We start from the raw sequence: 21,599 nt of genomic DNA, 5'->3' as shown, positions 1-21,599 counted from the left end.
TTATTAAGATCTTACTGTGGACCAAGGTCTCTGTTAAGCACACCATGTACCTGAATCCTTGTGTTAACTCTGATTGGTGTGGCTTTGGCTGTACGTCAGAGCTAAGGACATGGCCAAGAAAGGGCACCTTACATTCTCAGGTGGCAGAGCTGTTGAGTGGCAGCTGAGCCCTGCTCTGTCTGACTGAAGGTGCCCTTTTTGCTGTGCTCCATGGCCTCTTCACACTTCGTGAGTGTTTTTAACTTTTATAACGAAACCATTAGCATGTTGAAAACTCTCAGTAGTTCCTCTAGTACCTAGAGGGGATTGATGATGACTAGCTATTGCTATATGCCATTAAGTCAAGGGACCTTATTAATCGTGAGCGTGCCCCATGTTAATTGCCTTAGAGTACCTGGAGTAAAGATGAGGTGTTAACCACATTTTATAGTCACTTGTAACAGTTTATTATTTCTTAGATATTTCATTTGTCATTTGTCTTCATATTATATATGCTAAAAATGTTATTTCTAGTCCAGGACTTTTTAAATGATGCAATGTAATTAATTTTTTTAAAGGAAATGTGTGTTTAATGGTAGGTAAATTGTGATGTATATTAGATATAACATATCTTTTATTAAACTTATCAGGAACTGGAGAAGACGATGACTATGTGGATGATTTTAACAGGTAAAAAAAACTATTGGGCAAATATATACATATTTGTAAACAATTTCCAAACACAAACCAGACAAAATTACATTTGGTGCTTATTTTAGTGTATTTGATTCTGTTCTTCATATTGATTGAAGGTGAAGAAAAGATAGTTAATCCAAAATTAAATATTTGACTTTAGAGCATGTTTTTGATTTTACATTAGAATGTAGACACATTATGTCAGGAAACTTGGTGGTAAGAATGAGATGAAGAGAAACATTGAAGAATTAATTGAGAAGTCATTTAGAAGCAGTACAGTTGCCATGTTGTAAGTGCTGAATTTCTCTTCCTTCCATACCTTTTTGTGGCAGGAATTGTCTCCATCTGACTTAAAATAATGACGCTCTCAAATTAGGTTTTTGATTCAGATCACATTTCTCAATATGTGGTCTGCCCTAGTAAGATTGCCATTCTTTTTTTTTTTTTTTTTTTGAGACAGAGTCTCACTCTGTTGCCCAGGCTGGAGTGCAGTGGCGCAATCTGGGCTCACTGCAACCTCCTTCTCCCGGGTTCAAGCCATTCTCCTGCCTCAGCTTCCCATGTAGCTGGGATTATAGGTGCGTGCCACTACGCCTGGCTAATTTTTGTATTTTTAGTAGAGACAGGGTTTTGCCATGTTGGCCAGGCTGGTCTTGAACTCCTGACCTCAAGTGATCCACCCACCTGGGTCTCCCAAAGTGCTGGGATTACAGACAAGAGCCGCCATGCCCGTTGATTCCTTATACACAGAAATATAATACGTAATGTAGAAGTAATATTTGTTGTGGATATGATTCGAAATTTTAAATTAGATGCCTGAGAATTTTATTTAGTTGACAGATTATCTTTCCAATTGGAAGTCTGTATTTTTTATAATTTATTATACAGTTTTTGAGAAAGAGCATGATGTAGTAGATGAAATTGTAAAAATCTGGATTGGTTTCTTTCTTGCTATTGTGAGCAAAGTCACTGCTTTGAACCTTCGTCTCCTCATCTGTTACATTGACTTGACTGCTGCTGCCCTTGCCACATTATTTTAAGGGTCAAGCAAGACATTATGTATGAAATTAATTATAGTTAATGTTATATTTTACTTAAAGGATGAAAAGAAATATCTGAATGTTTAAAGAAGGGTAGTTAATCTCTTTAAATGTTTATTTTAAGAGTTCTTATTTTTTTTTCCCCTCCTGAAATTAGTACCAGCCATCGCTCAGAGAAAAGTGAGATAAGTATTGGTGAAGAGATTGAAGAAGACCTTTCTGTGGAAATAGATGACATCAATACCAGTGATAAGGTGTGGTGTTCTGCATTTCCCATAGAGCGCTTTTTGTTTTTAACCTATTTGTTGATTTACTGTAAAACTTCAAAAATTCATACTAATTAGTAGAAAAACAGTTGAAAATTATGAAAAGTCATGACACAGTCCTGGCTCGAGTTTATAAAGAATGTCTTTGATGAATGTGTAAGATTGGTTTTGGTTGTCACTTCCTTTGGTACCCAAGTCTCGCTGCTGAAATACCTGAGGATTATTCCTAGGGCACTGGAATTGCTGTGGATTAAAGAGGGATCATGGTGGGTCAGGCCTAGTGAGAATTGACCACCTGGTATCATAGATGGAAGTCAGTATAGGGTACTGTGATCACAGGATGAAGCTGAGCCTGGAGTGCAGAGAGTGTGGTCATCTTGGCCAGTTGTGACATCTGAACATGCAAGCCACGCTGGTCTAAAAACCACAGGAGACAAGACAGTAGACCATAAAATTATGAGTCCGTATTTGAGATCCAGACTTGACCTTTTTATGTAGGCAGAGAACAGAAGATCCTTCGATGGTGATCTGTAGCACTGCAGAGTCACCTGTCAGCACCCACATCAAGCTGTCCCCAGCTCAGACGAGTTTACCAGTCAGGTCGGAGGTTGCCATGGCTGGGAGGGGACTTGCTTTCCAGAACGAGGTGGGATTCTCTGAGTATTGTGATCGTCACACAGGGAGAAGGCCTTTGAGAGAGGTAGCGTTTACAATGCAACCACACAATCTAAGTCAGCAACATCCATGTTTGCATTCTTATTCTTTCATATATTTTCTTAGTTAAGCTTTAACCTTTGACCCTCAGTTTCTTTACTTGTAAGATGGAAGTATTAATACCTATGTGATAGGATTATTTTGAAGGTTAAATGATAATATGTAAAGCACTTCTCTAATTCCTGATGTATTATACCCTTATAATTATAAATTTAGCTTTCTCTTTTCACCCTGCGTCATCCTGAAGAGGCCTGAAAAATGTTACTTTAAAGTTATACCAAAGAAACTATAGAAGAATTCTTTAAATGTGAGGTAGAGGACTCGAATAAATGACTGTTAAACTAGGATTTGTAAAATGATGTGGGTTGAAGAGGAGGCGTGGCATCCCTTTGCCATTGAAGGCCTTGGATGGTGTCTAGGAGTCTGGGCTTTGTTAGGCTGCTTCTCACTGGGTCCTACTCACTGGGTTTAGCACATCAATGTTCTTAGGAATTTTCACTTAAAAGCTTAAATTTAGATAATTTTGCCATTTATTAGCAGCCTTTTACATAGAATGGACTTTGACAGTCAGTGTACTTCATCAGGAAGCATTTTCTAAAGCCTTCTGTGCAGAGAATTGATACTGGGCACTTGGGTAACACAAAAGCATTTGTGTTCTTTGCAGTAAGAGTACAGCAATTTGGTCACCTTTCAGCCAAGGTGACCAAAACCAGTGTCCATTAAGCACCTACTATTTAGAAAGCACAGGGCTGGGGATATGGGGGTGTGAGGAAGGAGATAGCTCAGTGGAATGGGCAAGTTCTGTAAGTTCATCACATCTGGGTTTGAGTCCTGGAGCTGCTACTTACACTCACAAATTTGGCCAAGTTGTTTAACTTTTGGGTCCTTGGGTCTCACATCTATTTTGCAAGAGAGATGGTGGTTGTGAAAATTAGAGATAAGCGTGTAAAGCATATAGCTCAGTGCTTAGCAGAATAGGCATTCAATAAATGGTATCTAATACAATTATTGATTATAGTCACAATAGACATTTCTGTCGTAGGCACAGATACAGACTTCTCCCCTCAGATTTATGCAGGATCAGAGAGAGAAAAGCCATGTACACAAACAGGAAAATCAAGTTTTATAGTGACACTTTTTATAGTAATCACTTTTTATAGTGACAAGTGCCATAAAATGCCAGTCATTCATGGGCCGTGAAAATTCAGAAGCAGGAACTAATATTTGATCGGGATTTTGAAAGATGACTCTGACTTGGTTCTGTGAGGGCCGAGGAGGAACATGGTAAGCGCCATGAGAACAGAAGGGAGATCCAGGGACGTGTCTGTGCCGCCCTGACGCAGAGCTTCACTGGAGGGTGCTGTGTGAAGAGACAGAATGTTGGGAGGAGCAGGGTTGTTAGAAGGTGACTTTGAACCAGAAATGACAGAGGATGAACTAGGAACAGAGGCCCTGGGGAGGGTAGTCTCTGCACGGGAGCCAGCACGAACAAAGACATAGGCAGACGTTGGAGGAAGAGGGCCACACGTTTGTAAGGGACAGAACATAAGTGTGCATCCCAGGTGTCTGTTAATGCACGGCAATCTAATTCAGCAAACGTGAACATTTACACTTCATAAAACTTTTTAAAATCTTACAAAAAATGCCTGTCGATTTGTATGAAGCTTGCTATCACAGGGATCCTTTATTTCCCTTTCAAGACTCAAAATGTACCTTTTAGATATTTTTATTTTGTGATATAAAATCTATTTTTATAGTTTTGAACTGAGTTGCCCACTTTAAGTTCTTATTCTAAAACTAATGAGGTATGAAAGCCGCCTTTATTAATTTTTTTTTTTTTTTTTTTGAGACAGAGTCTCACTCTGTTGCCTAGGCTAGAGTGCAATGGCTGGATCTTGGCTCACTTCAGCCTCTGCCCCCTGGGATCAAGCAATTCTACCTTAGCCTTCTGAGTAGCTAGGACTACAGGCATATACCACCACACCTGGCTAATTTTTGTATTTTTAGTAGAGATGGGGTTTCAGCCGTATTAGCCAGGCTGGTCTCAAACTCCTGGCCTCATGTGATCCCCCCGCCTTGGCCTCTCAAAGTGCTGAGATTACAGGTGTGAGTCACCGTACCTGGCGGAAAGGCTTTATTAAATAGCCATTTATTTCTAGTTAGCTTTTGTTCATTCAGTTTTCTTTCTTGGTAACTACTTTAAATGAAGCTGTTCTTCTTGGAAGTTTCTGGTTGTTACTGTGGTCTTTTCTTTGCCTTAAAGCAAAACTAAATTAATGACCTCCAATAACTGAATTATCTAGATTAAGATCCTTTTCAATCCACGATTTTTCCTGTATTCACTCTTGTCTGTAGTTTAGCATTCGTGTTAATACAACACTCAAGTACTTTGTAAATGAAATGGAATATCTTACTGATTTCACTCTGTAATAATGATGGGAGGAGAAAATACAGTTCCAAGGTATCAGAGTCTGTTTTATAATCTGTCTGCAAGCTTTTCTGACCCTTCAGTTTTTGTGTAAACTGAATTTGAATTGAATGCATAAGAACTGTAATTAAGATTCCTAGTAATTTTCTTTGTGAGATAGTTTTACAGCAAGACTATGTTTGGACCAAGAGGAAGGGCAAGGACTTATTTGTTGAAAAGGGTTTTACTTATAACTTAAATTTCTGAATATCTGAAGAATAACAAAATGAGAGGACATGTGGGGGGCAGATTAACAGACAAAAGCATCTCACAGTATATCAGGATGGACTGTTGCATCTCTACAAGATGTTCTTACTCTTGTGTGTTACTGTCTGGCCCAGGTGTTGGCACACTTGTTCTCTAAAAGGCCACATAGTGAATATTTTAGGCTTTGCAGGCCATAACTACTCCACCCTGCCATTGTATGGAGAAGATAGCCATAGATGATGCCTAAGAGTGTGTGTGTGGGTGTGGCTGTGGCTGTCCCCTGGTCTGTCACCACAATGATGAGTCTAGGTGGGACTGGAAAGGTTGGCTTCTGTCCTTGCTCAGCTGTCAGTGGGACCTGCCCAGCTGTATGTTCAATATTCTGGAGCCTGTATCCTCACCCTTACTTAAGTAAGGTTTTATCCTTACTTAAGAAATAATGTTTTCTCAGCCTGCATTATGCTTAAATAGCTATTAATATTTCCTTTCTCCATCATCATAAGTTGTTTATACAAATGAATAGGTATAAGTTGGCTAATAGGTTACCTTTCTAGTTTACAAGTAGTTTAAACAGAAATAAAAATCAGTCATTTCTTACAACACTTTGTGAACCCGGGGCTGGGAGTCTGAGACTCCATGGGCCGTCCTGTCTGCCCTTCTGTTTTCACTTCAGCCTCCAAAAGGACTCGTGATCTGGCTTCAGGTGGCACAGTGTTAAAGTGTGTCACACCATATCGAGCTTGATGTTAGAAACTTAATGTTCTATACCATCATATGAAAACATAAGAAGGGGTAGTTTCCGAAGTATACATTTTAGTAACTTGTGAAATTTAATGTGGGTAAATTATGGTTTTAGAGTTAGCAATTCATAGAGTGACACTGTGAACAGAATCATACATTGGGACTATGCTCAGGTAAAGAAGTTTAATGCAATTTTTCACTAATTTGTTTCTTAGATTAAATTGGAATAATGTCTAAGATGTGTTTTATTTTAAATTTTCACTTGAAATATTTGAGAGTAATCATAAAACATTGAACTCAAACGATTGTACTAACTTATTAGACATGATTTTAGGCAAATCACTTCTCAACACAGGTTTAAATATGAGTTGGCTTATGAAGTATAAAGTAATACTTTAATTACAGCAACAGTTTTTTTAATTTTTAGTTTTTTATTTCTTACTTCCATAGGTTTTGGGGGAACAGGTGGTGTTTGGTTGCATGAATAAGTTCTTGAATGGTGATTCATGAGATGTGGGTGCACGCATCACCCTAGCAGTATACATTGGGCCCAGTTTGAGCCTTTTATCCCTAACCCTCCTCCCACTCTTTCCCTGGAGTCCCCAAAGTCCATTGTATCATTCTTATGCCATTACATCCTCATAACTTAGCTCCTGCTTGTACGTGAGAAAATGTGATGTTTGGTTTTCCATTCCTGAGTTACTTCACTTAGAATAATGGTCTCCAATTCCATCCAGGTTGCTGCAAATTCCATTATTTTGTTACTTTTTTTTTTTTGAGTCAGAGTCTCGCTCTGTCACCCAAGCTGGAGTACAGTGGCATAATTTCGGCTCACTCCAACCTCGGCCTCCTGGTTCAAGCGATTCTCCCATGTTGAAGCGATTCTCCTGCCTCAGCCTCCCAACTAGCTAGGACTACAGGCACACGCTATATCGTCCGGCTAATTTTTGTATTTTTGTAGATACAGGGTTTCACCATGTTGCCCAGGCTGGTCTTGAACTCCTGACCTCAGGTGATCTGCCTGCCTCAGCTTCCCAAAGTGTTGGGATTGCAGGTGTGATCTACCGCACCTGGCCTATTTGTTCCTTTTTATGGCTGAGTAGTATTCCATCGTGTGTATATACCACAATGTCTTTATCTCCACTTGTTGATCGATGGGCATTTGGGCTGGTTTCATGTTTTTGCAGTTGCGAATTGTGCTGCTGTAAACATGCATGTGCAAGTATCTTTTTCATATAATGACTTATTTTCTTCTGGGTAGATACCCAGTAGTGGGAATGGTGGATCAAATGGTAGTTCTACTTTTAGTTCTTCAAGGAATCTCCACACTGTTTTCCATAGTGGTTGTACTAGTTTACATTCCCACCAACAGTGTAAAAGTGTTCCCTTTTCACCACATCCTCACCAATGTTTATATTATTTTTCGATTTTTTGATTATGGCCATTCTTGCAGGAGTAAGGTGGTATCTCATTGTGGTTTAGATTTTTTAAAATAACTTAAGACTACTCACATGCTGACACTTAATTCTTTTCTTTCTTTTGAACAACAAAGCTTGATGACCTCACACAAGACCTGACTGTATCCCAGCTCAGTGATGTTGCGGATTATCTGGAAGATGTTGCATAGTCATGAAGAAGGAAGTATTCTCATTAACAAGGACAGAGGACTGACCGGTTCCATTTTTTTTTTTTTTTCCCAGACAATCACTCAGCTGGAATGTCTGCTCTCTATTGGTGCCTTTCATTTCAAAAACACTGCAGATATTTTTTAAAAGTAATTTTCATTTTACTAAACAAAATACTTCCTATTTGAGCCCATGTGTGGAAGATTTAATATTCTTAATTTAACTGTACATTTCTTTATGGAAATTGATTATCTACACAGTTTCATTACAGGGAAGGAACCCATGAAAACATCAGTGTTAAGAGCATGATGGAAGGTGTCAATAAAGCCGTAGGATCGCACAGCCCTTTGTGTGTGTGGCTGCTGGTACGTGTGGTCTTTGAAAACCTTGGCTTTAGCCCTCTGGAATCAGAGCTTACCCACCATAGTATATTTTGATATTAGGTGGTTCTACACATAGTTGGCAAAATGACTTGGTAAATTTGTAATACTGAAGTACATTAGTATAAGTTAAATTTGATGTGTCAACTTTATTTTGCATTTCCTTCCATTTGGAAGGTTTGTTAGACCATTAAGGTTATATTAAAGTACTCTTGTCTGTGCTATTTAGTTTTGCTTGTTTTAAAGAAATCTGGAAGTGGTTATGAGTTTTAATTCATAGAATTGTCAATAACAGATAACATTTGCAATTGTCATTCCTCCTGTTGTCCATGTAAGCAGCTTTAGTCGTAGGTTCTCTTCATTATAATTTATTATTTGTAAAGATTCCTTGAAACATATTCAGTACCAAAATGCATCTGAAACCATTAAGCAGTGCTTTTATTTCAGATCTGTAAGTTAATTGTATTAAAATCCAAATTGGAATGAAATAGTAGTAATGGCCTAAGACCATGTTCAGTTTGACAAGCTTTATATACTGTACATAATTTCATTGTAATCCTTAAAAATAGAGCCAATAATAGAATTTCCACAGTCTCATTTATACGGTTAAAGCATTATTGCTATTGTGTAGGTCACGGACGTTTATAATACCAAAATATTTTAAAATGTGCAAGTAGAAAAAACAGTAGAAAGTGATGCATGCATATTTATATATAAGTAAAGTTAGGATTATGCTGTTTTTGCACTTTATAATTTCAGTTAAGTTGCGACTTTTTACTACAAGTTACCTTTATTAGTAAAAGGAGAAATTAGACCTAATTCATTGATCTCGGTAAGTGAGCAGACTGCATGACTTGTGCAATGCCAGTTTCTCATTTCATATTAGCCTAAATATTATAGAAATTACTCCTTGGGCTCTAACATGTAGAGGAAATGAAAATGTAAGGATTGAGGCTGTGTAACAGAATCTGGCTTTTTAAATTTTAAGTGAAACTGAGCTGTAAACATCAAGAGGAAGTAGGACATAAACTGAGCCGGTACAGCCTGGAAGCCCTGTGTATTTCTGCCCTCTGTCTGTGAGCTGCTATCTCAGTCTCCTTCAGCTCTTCATGTCTTAGTAAACAGCACCATGTGCAGATGTAATCTTGTTGCAGTCCCCCAGTGTGGTTGTTATAAAATGCATTTCTTTGTAAGTCATCTCTGTAAACAGTCACTTTCTAAAAGCACTATAGTTCTGGCCCTCTGGAATCTGGATCACATGTATGATTTATTTTTAATATTTGATAGGAACTAGGTTTCAGTGAAATGATTTGAAAGCATAGCAGGATGTGGCTTTTTAAATTTATGAAACTGTCCAACAGTAGCAACTGAAATTTGTCACTTTTCTGTTACCCAGAGAATCAGACCTTTTGATAATATTTGGGAGGGTAAGAGAAAAATGCCAAATATGAAACTTTTTTTGTCAGCACTACATACATCTTTTTTTTTGCGGGGGGCTGGGGGTACGGAGTCTCACTCTGTCACTCAGCCTAGAGTGCAGTGGTGTGATCTCGGCTCACTGCAGCCTCCGCCTCCCGGGTTCAAGTGATTCTCCTGCCTCAGCCTCCTGAGTAACTGGGATTACAGGTGTATACCACCACGCCCAGCTAATTTTTGTATTTTTAGTAGAGATGGGGTTTCACCATGTCGGTCAGGCTGGTCTCAAACTCCTGACCTTGTGATCCTCCTGCCTTGGCCTCCCAAAGTGCTGGGATTACAGGCATGAGCCACCGTGCCAGGCCAGCACTACATCCATTTTATTGAATAATTTTGAATGACTTCAAGTTCAACTATGAAAAAGCTTTCTTTTCACATGTACTTTTTGATTAGGTATTATCAACTTATTAAACTTGAAGATGTGAAGTGACAAGTTTTGCATGTGATGAGTGTTTTCTGTTAATAAATATTGAAATATTAACTCATGAAATACATTTTTATGGTAACCTTTGTTTTACAGTGGAGTTTTTTAAATGCTAGGTCTTTTATTGATAACTACAAATGAATAAAAAGCATTTATTCTCTCTTTGTTGATATTCAGTTGTGCTTTTATACTTTATGTTGGATAACAACCTGTGGGCAGTTGTGTAGATGCCACCATTAGTCCCTGCCTCATGCTTGCCCACAGCTCTTCCTCCCCTCCTCTCTTCCCTCTCCTGCCCATGTGCCAGAGCTGGGCCAGCCCACTGCCACACAGCCTCTGCACCTGAGCTTGCCAAAGCCCTTCCTGCCTCAAGATGTGATATTTGCCCCTCCTTGTCTGGAATGTCCTTCCCCTAGAACTGCATGAAGCTGGTTTGTTTTGGTCTCATGTTCAAAGAAGCTTCCAGACCTAAGGGAGATGTCCATTCTCCTCCCTGTCCCTGCCCCCCCCCACTTGCATTTACCCCTTTTATTTTATTCATCTCAGCATACTCTGAAATGGTCCTGCTTATTATGTGTTTATTATTATTATTATTAACTATGAGCTCATGAGAACAGGGATTTTCTTTTAAACCGCTGTGTACCTGGCACAACATTTGTCCCCTAGTATGAGCTTGGTACCTTTGGGGCTGTAAACAGGCTTGAGCACAGACATGGGGCCTGGAGAATGTGGTTTCTGGCTAAGCAGCTGGGAAAATCTACACAATCTGGGGGGAAAGCTGTCCTTACCCTAAACCTGGAGAGATCCTTAGGTTCAAGTCTGCAGCAAGGGGATCTGGTTCGGGAGAAGGCTGTCCTGTGATTTGCCCCACCCACCAGGCTCGGCTGGAGCAGGGCCTCTGAAGGGGGTACCCTCTGTGCAGTTCTGCTGTGGTGGTGGTTCATGAAGGACACGGGAAAGGGGCAGGAGAGGAGAGGCAGCTCTTCCTGGAGAAAAATGCATCCAGCCCAAGTTGGAGCCCGCCTGTGGCATAGGGTGGGGAGGGATTCCCCATCAGTTCTCTGTCCATGCGTGCTAATCTCACCCCTGCCCTCCGAGCAGTCCATGCTCGCAGTGTCCCTGTTCTTTTTTTTTTTGAGGAGTTTCGTTCTTGTTGCCCAGGCTGGAGTGCCATGGCACGATCTTGGCTCACTGCAACCTCCGTCTCCTGGGTTCAAGTGATTCTTCTGCCTCAGCCTCCTGAATAGCTGGGATTACAGGTGCCTGCCACCATGCCCAGCTAAATTTTTTATTTTTTTTGTAGAGACAGGATTTCGCCTTGTTGGCCAGGCTGGTCTCAAACTCCTGACCTCAGGTGATCCACCCGCCTCAGCCTCCCAAAGTGCTGGGAATACAGGTGTGAGCCACGGCACCCGGCCTAGTCGCCCTGCTCTAGGAAGGGCAGCTACCTTTGTGAGTTGTCCTAATGCTGCATTCGGAGTTGCACACGTTCAACAAGGATATCGGACATTTAAGGAAAGTGAATAGCATGTCACGAAAGACAGATGAACAAGTAACTGATCTTGAAGAAAATGTAATTAGGGAACATGGTAATTCAAGAACAAAAACCTGTGAAGGACTGAATGTGTCCCCCAAATGTGTATGTTGAAACCTAATCCCACATAGGATGGAATTAGGTGGGGCCTCTGGAAGTTGATGAGGTCACTAGTGCCCTCATAGGAGGCCCTGGAGAGCTGCTTTGCCCCTTCCAGCGTGTGAGTACACAGTGAGGAGTTGTTGCTGATGAGGAAACAGGCCCTCCTAGATGTTGAACCGGCTGGTGCCTTGACCTTGGACTTCCAGCTACCTGAGCTATGAGCACTACACTTCCATTCTTTATAAATTATCCAGTCCAAGGTACTTGAAGAACCTGAATGGATTAAGACAAACCTGATTATGCCACTCTGAGATTTGAGGTAACATTTGAACCTAAAAGAGGCTGCATGAAAGAAGTTATAATTAAAACGATCTTTGACTTAAAAATTGTTGGCCTAAGATAATTCAGTAGCAGGGCTAAATAATGGGATGACTCAAAATCAGTAACCTCAAAGGCAATTTCAAAGAAATCTCTATGTTTAGCAAGAAGACCAAGATGACAAGATCAGCCAAGAGACTTGTCCAGAGGACCTCCAGGCTGACAAAGTTTCCCCGAGGAAGTCAGATTGGAAAAGTGTCCTCAGGTTCAAGGAAACCTGGGTGTGCACTGGGTAAATAAGAGTGGCAGACAGAAGGAAACAGCAAGGCCTCTGAGGTAGGAGGGACAGTGTTTTTGAATGTGAAATGTATGCCCTGATACATGTTTTCAAAAATGAATCTTGCTGCCCTTCAAAAATGAACCCCCAAACAAGGTAAGGTCGAGCTGCCCCCCGCATGTGTCATCGGACTTTGCATTGTGGCCCTGCCTGTGGCAACGTGTGCTCTGCTACAGCCCAGGGACGAGGGGCGAGTTCCTAACTCCTACCCTGCTTCTAGCACACGCTGTGCTTGGCCACGTCTCTGCCTGCTAGTGTAACAGCTGCAATGGGCAAGGTTTGCCCTCTGCACACCAGACCTGCTTCCCAAGAACCGGGGAACAGGAGAGGGCCTGAGCTTAGTGGGCCGGGTTGAGGCAGGAGCGTGGAGGAGCAGGGACGGTGGCATGCAGAGGCCAGTCATTCTGCGGTTTTAGCTGGAGGTTTGCTTTTGGTAGTTCATAGAATCATCGGATTTGATGATGAAACCTTTTTCCATAAATGTTTAATTTTCAGACACTTGTATTTTTTTCTTTCTTTTTGAGACTGAGTCACTCTGTTGCTCAGGCTGGAGTGCAGTGGTACCATCTCAGCTCACTGCAACTGCCTCTCGGGTTCAAGCGATTCTCCTGCCTCAGCCTCCCAAGTAGCTGGGATCACAGGTGTGTTTCACCAAGACCGGTTAAGTTTTTGTATTTTTAGTAGACACGGGATTTCACCATGTTGGACAGGCTGGTCTTGAACTCCCGACCTAAGGTGATCCGCCACCCCCCCACCCCCAGCCTCCCAAAGTGCTGGGATTACAGGCATGAGCCACCGCACCCAGCCCTTTTCTTTAAAAACCAGTTTTGGCATGTTTTATAAGTTGCCAGACTATTGGATATGTATCTTAATCATACTTTGTTTGAAATCCTTTGTGCTTTCTAAAGCACTAGTAGCTTTCTGAAAGGAAGATTTTTAATGAATAAGTTCCCTTTTCACTTAAAGCATTGAACATTGTTCCCCCATCCTTCTCAGTCCATGTGGTATGTGTCTTTTGATCCTTTTTATCTGACTTAAGTTTTAAATTTTGATCGAACAATATTCTCCAGCTACACCGAATTGCACCTTGGGGTCCTGAAGACGCCCTGTGCTGCGACAGGTCCTTACACACGTTGCTGGGGCCTGGGATGCCCCACCTTCCTCTATCCGCTTTGCCCTTCCATCCATCGTCCCCATCTAACCCAACTTGGGAAACTCCTCATCTTTTCGCCTGTCTCAAGGCCCAGGTTAGAGAAAGCCACTTGTCTCCGTTCCCAGGGTATGCCAGGTCATCATCACCTGTTTCATTTCCTCCCTGCACATTCCTGTCATGGGAGAAATGTTACCAATATTTCAAAAAATGCCCAGGGTGATGCATGGAAGGTGCTGCATCAGGTGCGGATGTGTAGGGCGAGGCGTACTGATCTTACTGTCAGCACTGTTCGCACCAGATTTCTTAGCATCCGATTTGGGAAAATATTTTTTTCAGGCATGTAATAGAGTTCATTCACTCTTCCCTAGATAAAGGTACAAGCAGTGCATCGTCCTCTCCGTTGTCTTGTAGTGGAAAGTGGCCAAAGTGGAATAGGGTAAGAGGTAAAGGAACTGCCCCTGAAAGCTCCAAGAATTCGAGGTTTGCAGAAATGGTTAGCTTTTTGCATCATGTCTGGCCGTTCTTGCAGGCAGTTACGGATTTGGAATACAGCCTTAAGGTACAGAGCTGCTCTCTGGATTTGCTCTTCTGATAGAAGAGGAAGCAGTTGCACTAAACATTTAACACTCTTTTTCCCCATAGCAAAAGTATCACAGCAGCTCCTGAAAGCCACACTTCCAGCTGTGCTGGGGAGTCTCCTCCACATTTTTGATGCGCTGGGCATTCGTCTCAGATGCCTCGACCCCGTTCCTGCTTCTTTTACTTTGCATTTGCCTTTGTGGTCCTTCCCTCACTTTTACTCCCCGCCCCTCCTGTTCCAGCGCCCCTCCTGCCCATGCGCCTCTCCTGCCCCAGCACCCCTACTGCCCCAGCGCCATGCCTTTTCTAGCAGCTCCCCTAGGTTCATCTCTGCTGCAGGCTTTGCTCCACCAAGGGGCGGTGCGCCCCCTGCAGGTAAGTGGTGGAACTTCATGTTTCCCTCTAGTTTTCTCTCTACGTTTTAACATACACTATTATGTGTAAATATATTAATTATATATTAATTACACTTATAGAGGTTAGGCATATATGGAAGATATTCTCCACTATTTTTATTTGTCATGATTTATTGCGGGGCTCATTTATTTGATCTACCCCAACTTATTTAACACACATTTCCAAGAAAATATCCATCACACTAGAAAGAGAGAGGAAGGAAGAAAGGTAGGGAGGGAGGGAAGGAGGAAGGAAGAAAGGGAAGGGAAAAGGAATGGAGGAAGGGAAGAATGGAAGGAGGAAGGAAGGGAAAGAAAGAAGAAAGCCATTTGTTCCTACAAACCTAAACCTCTTCATAGTAAGTTCTGGCAGAAAGTGTGTTCCTGGAGTTAAACTGCAGGCTTGGAAACGGAATTTCTTAGCCTAATTTCTAAATTAGAACTGCTTATGCAAATTAACACTCCGTACATTTCAACAAGCAGTTGGCTGATTTCTTCTGTCCTCTCTGCCCGCAGATGCAGAGGTGGCCCCATCCTGTGATGTGCCACCACATCCCTTTCAGCGAAGGGCTTTGTTGGCTGCTGTGGGCATTCTCATGGCCTCTCCAGGGATGGCCTCCGCTGTAGAGACCTATGCCACCAAGGCCAGGCCCTCCCATGGGGCTCCATCCAACAACCGTTCTGCCTCAGGGTAAGAGGCCCGGCCCTCTCAGCCTGAGTCTATTCTGGCTCCAAAGCTCCCTGAGAGCTTGCCTGGCAAGTTTCTCTTGCTATTCTAGCTTCCAGCAGGCATTGATTTCTGGGGCACTTTTGATAAACTCCTGGCGGGAAACTCAATCGGTGAGGGTCAGAGTCCATTTCCTGGGGAGCCCAATCTGTGACCCCTAGGAGTGGGGACCATGGAAGCACTGGCTCTCCAGCATGTGCTAAATAGGGGGTGCTGCCTGCAGTGTCCACGTGCAAACCTGGCTGGGAGAATGCCTGTGTGCTCCGCATGGGGATGCAAAGGTGTGAGCCAACCTTCAGGGAGGGAATGTTCAATGCGATATTTGAACATTGGGACCTGAAAAACTGATGGGCTGATGGGGTCTGCCCGTGATTGGCGGCCCTTGCAGAATCACGAGGGATGAGCACAGGCCACCCTAGACAGGGGAGGGGTCCCCTACCAGCAGGGAGGTGCTGTGGGGGCAACAGGTGCATGCAGGAAAGCGGAAAAGCAGAGTAATTGAATATAAATCATGCAACTCCACTACAGTGGTTAGAAGCCTGGATGGACAACTTGGCTGAGTGATGTTGGGCAAGTTATTTAATATCAATATTCTCAGTTTTCTCATCTGCAAAGGGGATTAAATGCTTCCTTCCCTTACAGGGCTGCCCTGGTCTTAAATTAAATAATGCCTGCAGAGAACTTAGCATTGTTCCTGGCAAGTCACCACTACTCAGTAAATACTATTTTTATTAAGAAGGTAAGATTCATAGCACTTAGTGTCTTAACTAAATGTTGAGAGTGAGGAGAAGACAGAATATTTCTCGGATGATTGTTCAGTTTCTGATGAATATCTGTTCCCCTTTCAAAACCTAATTCAGATGTCACTTCCTCCTCAAAGTTCTCGCCCCCTAAGCTACTGTGATGTATTTTTATGACCTGGTAGCTTTTTTCTCATATCCCTATTAGTGGTATTGTGGTAAGAACATGAGACACAGAATCAGAAACCGTGGATTTCTGGTCTTGACTCTACTACCACTCAGAGGAGCCTCACGGTGGAAGCCGTAAGAGTTTACATTGAAAAGGATTTTCACGAAAACCTGCATTTTCATTTCGTTCACAAGAGAATTATGAGATTAAATAAACAACAATTCTTAGTATACCACAGACTGTGCTGCCCAGGAATAACACACAAGCTTTAACTCACATGATGAGCATTTTTATTTAGCTCTGCTTTTAGATATCTGCATGATAAAATGAGTGATCCAACATTGGAAATCATCTGGACGTTAAAACTGAACTGTAGGCAGGTGTGGTGGCTCACACCTGTAATCCCAGCACTTAGGGAGGCCAAGGCGGGCAGATCGCTTGAACTCAGGAGTTTGAGACCAGCCTGGGCAACATGGTAAGGTCCTGTCTCTACAAAAAGTATAAAAATTAGCTAGTCATCTTGGCTTGTGCCTGTAGTCCTAGCTATTGAGGAGACTGATGCAGGAGGATCATTTGAGCTCAGGAGTTTGAGACCATTCTGGGCAATATGGTGAAACCCTGTCTCTACAAAGAAAAAGCAAAGATTAGCTGGGCATGGTAGCACATGCCTGTGGTCCCAGCTACTCGGGAGGCTGAGGCAGGAGGATTGCTTGAGCCAGGGAGGTCGAGGCTGCAGTGAACTGAGATTGCACCACTGCACTCCAGCCTGGGTGACAGAGTAAGACCCTATCTCAAAAAAAAGAACTAATTGTGACAAACTATCTTTCAAATTATATCAAAACCATAGTTCATAAATTCCATGTTGTCCAGAGATGGTGAGGAGCTCTTCCATGATTTGACAGTGCAGTTACTGAAGGGAAGACACCATGCAAATACATGGTAAAAATATTCAAATTATTACTGATTGGACACAAAATATTGAAGTAAATAACATAAAACTGTAATATGCCATTATGATGACATTAATGAAAAATTGGATAATGAATGTCATTGAAAGAACATATATATCACTAAATGTTCTTAGTCACGGAAAGTGTGAAATATCCTCTAAACTCATATGTGAAAAAAGAACTTGAAAAAGATTTCCAGAAATGTGACAATTCTAACACTTTCATGACATTTTAAAAAAGGGATTGTAAAGATTGATGAAACCCTTAAAACCTCTCAATAATTAAAAATCACTTTTGATCAACAGAGTAAACTGACTTTTTATCTCTGTTGAAAGATATTTTTAAAAGCATTGTCCTATGGAAAGGTGATATGAGAACGTTTGCTGTTTAATGTAGCACACATGTATCAAAAAGGCATGCCAGGCAGTTACAGATATCTTAGTTTTTTGGATTTTGTGATGTTTGTGGTATTTGTCAGATTTTTAAAATTTGTGATTTGTTGGGATTTGTTCCTCATTCACAGGTAATTTTATATACTTTTGTATTCACTTTTGAAAAGAAGGCAACTCTAAATTTTATGAACTTCAAGTGCTATAAAACAATTACCACAGTACATTTTGAAAAATTCACCCCAAAAAGAAACCTTGTACCCATCGGCAGTAACTCCCTGTGCTCCGCCTTCCTCTCAGCTCCCTGTCTGTCAACCACTTCCTGTCTTTTTAGAGTTGCCTCTTCTGGACATTACATATAAACGGAATGATACACTATGTGGCCTTTTATGACTGCCTTCTTCCACTTAGCATAACGTTTTCAAGATTCATCTGTGTTGTAGCATTTGTCAGTACTTCATTTATTTTTGTTTCCTAACAATATTCCATTGCAGGGATTGACCACAGTTTATCCACTCATTGGTTGATGGACCTTTGGATTGTTTCCACTTTTTTTTGCTGTTGTGAATAACACTGCTAAGCACATTCATATGCAATGTTTGTGTAGATGTATAATATACTTTATTTTCTCGTGAGTACATAAAAGTGGAGCTTCTGGGTAATAGAATAACTCTATGTTTAGTATTTTGAAGAATTGCTAAATTGTTTTCCAAAGCAGCTGCACCATTTTATATCCCTACCAGCAATGCGTGAAGCTTCCAGTTTCTCTATATCATCATGAATACTCCTTATGATCTCTCCTTTTAAATATAGACATTCTGACAGGTGTGACATTGTATCTCCTTGTGGTTTAGATTTGCATTTGGAGCGTGTCTTATGTGCACTTAAAAATATTAACATCTGCCGGGCGCGGTGGCTCAAGCCTGTAATCCCAGCACTTTGGGAGGCCGAGACGGGTGGATCACGAGGTCAGGAGATCGAGACCATCCTGGCTAACACGGTGAAACCCCGTCTCTACTAAAAAATACAAAAAACTAGCCGGGCGACGTGGCGGGCGCCTTTAGTCCCAGCTACTGGGGAGGCTGAGGCAGGAGAATGGCGGAGCTTGCAGTGAGCCGAGATCCCGCCACTGCACTTCAGCCTGGGTGACAGAGCGAGACTCTGTCTCAAAAAAAAAAAAAAAAAAAAATTAACATCTGTTCTGCTGTTGTTGGGTAAACTGTTCGAGAGATGTTGAGATGGTTTGCTGTGTCCCCACCCAAAATCTCATCTTGAATTGTAATCCCGTAATCCCCATGTGTCAAAGGGTGGGACCAGGTGGAGGTCATTGGACAATGAGGGTGGTCTTCCCTACACTGTGTTCATGATAGTGAGTCTCATGAGGTCCGATGGTTTCATAAGCATCTGGCATTTCCCCTGCTTGCACTCACACTGTCCTTTCACACTGTGAAGAAGGTGCCTTGGTTCTCCTTTGCCTTCTGCCATGATTGTAAGTTTCATGAGGCCTCCCCAGCCATGCTGAACTGTGAATCAATTAAACCTCTTTCCTTTATAAATTACCCAGCTGCGGCTATTTCTTCTTAGCAGTGTGAGAACAGACTAACACAAGTGTTTTTTAGGTCTCGTTTTAGTGTCGTTCAAGTCTTTTATTTCCTTGTTGATCTTACTCTTAGTTGTTCTATCCATTATTGAAAATGGGGCATTGGCCGGGCGTGGTGGCTCACCCCTATAATCCCAGCACTTTGGGAGACCGAGACCAGCAGATCACTTGAGGTCAGGGGTTCGACACCAGCCTGGCGAACATGGAGAAATCCTGTCTCTACCAAAAATACAAAAATTAGCCAGGTGTGGCAGCATGTGCCTGTAATCCCAGCTACTTGGGAGGCTGAGGCAGGAGAATTGCTTGAACCCTGGAGGCGGAGTTTGCAGTGAGCCAAGATCACGTCACTGCACTCCAGTCTGGGTGACAGAGTGAGACTCAAAAAAGAAAAAAAAAAAAAAAAGAAAGAAAACAGGGCATTGGATTTGTAAGTTTCTGACACGTTCATTTTGCCTGCTTTCCAGATAGAGCCGATTTATGAGGACAGGGAAATTGCAGTAGAGAAAGAGTTTAATACACATAGAACTGGCTAAACAAGAGACTGGAGTTATATTATTACTCAAATCAGCCCCACAAAAATTTGGAGGCTAGGGCTTTTCAAGGATAGTTTGGTGGGCAGGAGTTTGTGTACTAAGAAACTAAATGTTCCTTGTGTACTAAGTCAGCTTCTGGGTAGGGGCCAGAGGACGAGTTGAACCAAGAATTCAAGAGGTACAGGTTCAAGTAGGGCCATCTGGTTGTCAGAAATGCAAAAGCCTGGAAAGTCATCTCAAATGTTAGGGTCTACAATAGTCAAGTTATTTATAGTAATTGGGAGAGTTGCAAATCTTGTGACCTCTGTAAAAAATAAGTGATAATCTTTACACCTATGTATTAGCAGAATTCAGGCCCCTCACATTCTCCTAACCTGGTAGTCTTTCATTAGTTTTACAAAGGCAGTTTAATTTTGGGGGGCAGGGCTATTATCATCTAAACTATAAACTAGAATCATTTCTCCCAAAGTTAGCTTGGCCCATGCCCAAGAATGACCCAGGGCAATTTGGAGATTAAAGTCAAGATGGAGTTGGTTAGATCAGATCTCTTTCACTGTTATGATTTTCTCACTGTTAAAATTTACAAAGGCAGTTTCAAAATCTGAAACTTTTATTGTTAAATTATTTATTTATTCCTTTAGTTCTGTCATTTTTTGCTTCTTGTATTTTGGAACTCTGTTGTTAGGTGCATACATATTTGTAATTGTTATATCTTCCTGATGGATTGGTATTGTAATCACTGTAAAATACACTATTATCATTGTAAAATATTGCTTTTTATCTTTAGTACTTTTTGTCTGTTTGATTTAAAGTCTATTTTGTTTGATATTAACATAACTATTCTTGCTCTTACTGTGGCAAATTGTATGATACCTTTTTCTTTTAGTGTATTTATATCTTTGAATCTAAAGTTTGTCTCCTGTAGATAGCATATAGTTGGATAATTTTTAGTTCTTTTGATTGGATTGTTTAATTCACTCATTTTTAGTGTTACTATTGATATGGCTGGATTTGTATCTGCAATTTTAATTTTTGTTTTCCATATGTCTCATGTCTTTTTGTGGCTTTGCTTCTTCTTCATTGCTTTCTTTTGCATTAAGTATTTTCTAGTTTAACAACTTAATTTCTTAAATTATTTTTAACTATATTTTTACTTATTTCCTTAGTGAATGCTTGAGGGCACACAATCTCCTTCTCAGTTTATCAGAATCTACTTAAGTTTATACTAACTTACATCCAGTGAGATATAAACAAATTTCTTCTTTATAGCTCTTGGTCCTCTTCGCTTGTTTTTGTGCTATTATGGTTATACTTATTACCTCTGTATATGTTACAAACCCAAGAATACTATTATACTTACTTATATAATTTTATGTTTTTTAAAGAACTTGAGACTGGAAGTAAGGGAAGCAGGGCATGCAGGAAGGAAGGAAGAGGAAGGAAAAGCATGAGAAAGGGGCTGCACCTCCTTTAGTGGATACTCTGAGCTTATTTCCAGGGGCCTTTGTGAACTCCCACCGACAACTCTTTGGAAGATGAAATCCCCCCCTTTCCTGCCTCTTACTAGAACAATGTATCCTGGAGGACATCCCTCGCCTTTCACCAGGTGACCCTATCCCAGAGGCAGAACTTCTGATTGTGCGGATTTCAAAATGGTACCACATACCTCTAGTTTTCATCACAGACTTCATTGCGATAGTCAAACACTGTTCCACTTACTGCAGTTTCCTGCTATCTGGGTTTTTGTTCAGTTGAAATTAAATTTTATGCACAAACCTTTCATGGCTGTCTGTGATCTTTTAAAAAATGTGAACATGTCCAGGATGATGAGTTCTAAGGATGTATGTTCTGCAAAGCCTCAGAGCAGGAAGTAGAAGTACACTTGTGCATTAGAAGATGAATATGCTTTTGGAGCTTAGACCCCATTTTCTTTTTCCTTTCTTTCTTTCTTTTTTTTTTTTTGGAGACGGAGTCTTGCTCTGTCGCCCGGGCTGGAGTGCAGTGGCCGGATCTCAGCTCACTGCAAGCTCCGCCTCCCGGGTTTACGCCATTCTCCTG

The 21,599-nt window shown here is 41.3% G+C and overlaps 1 protein-coding gene across 3 annotated transcripts in view; it reads left to right on the top strand.

Moving 5' to 3' along the window:
* FGFR1OP (FGFR1 oncogene partner) overlaps positions 1-10,176 on the top strand; it is a 42,850-nt gene extending 32,674 nt beyond the window's left edge. For 2 of the 3 annotated variants that reach the window (XM_011934950.1, XM_011934949.1), the window contains 3 exons: positions 630-669; positions 1,873-1,969; positions 7,663-10,175. In XM_011934950.1, the coding sequence (XP_011790340.1) occupies positions 630-669; positions 1,873-1,969; positions 7,663-7,737 (212 nt within the window). In that variant the 3' untranslated portion in view covers positions 7,738-10,175. Of the gene's footprint in view, positions 1-629; positions 670-1,872; positions 1,970-7,662 lie in introns of all 3 variants that reach the window. The other variant, XM_011934951.1, reaches the window with a different exon arrangement.
* Positions 10,177-21,599: the final 11,423 nt, after the last annotated feature.

The sequence above is a fragment of the Colobus angolensis genome, unplaced genomic scaffold, assembly GCF_000951035.1.
Source record: "Colobus angolensis palliatus isolate OR3802 unplaced genomic scaffold, Cang.pa_1.0 Scaffold14, whole genome shotgun sequence".
NCBI classification, from domain to species: domain Eukaryota; kingdom Metazoa; phylum Chordata; class Mammalia; order Primates; family Cercopithecidae; genus Colobus; species Colobus angolensis.
This window is presented reverse-complemented; position numbering and strand designations above follow the sequence as displayed.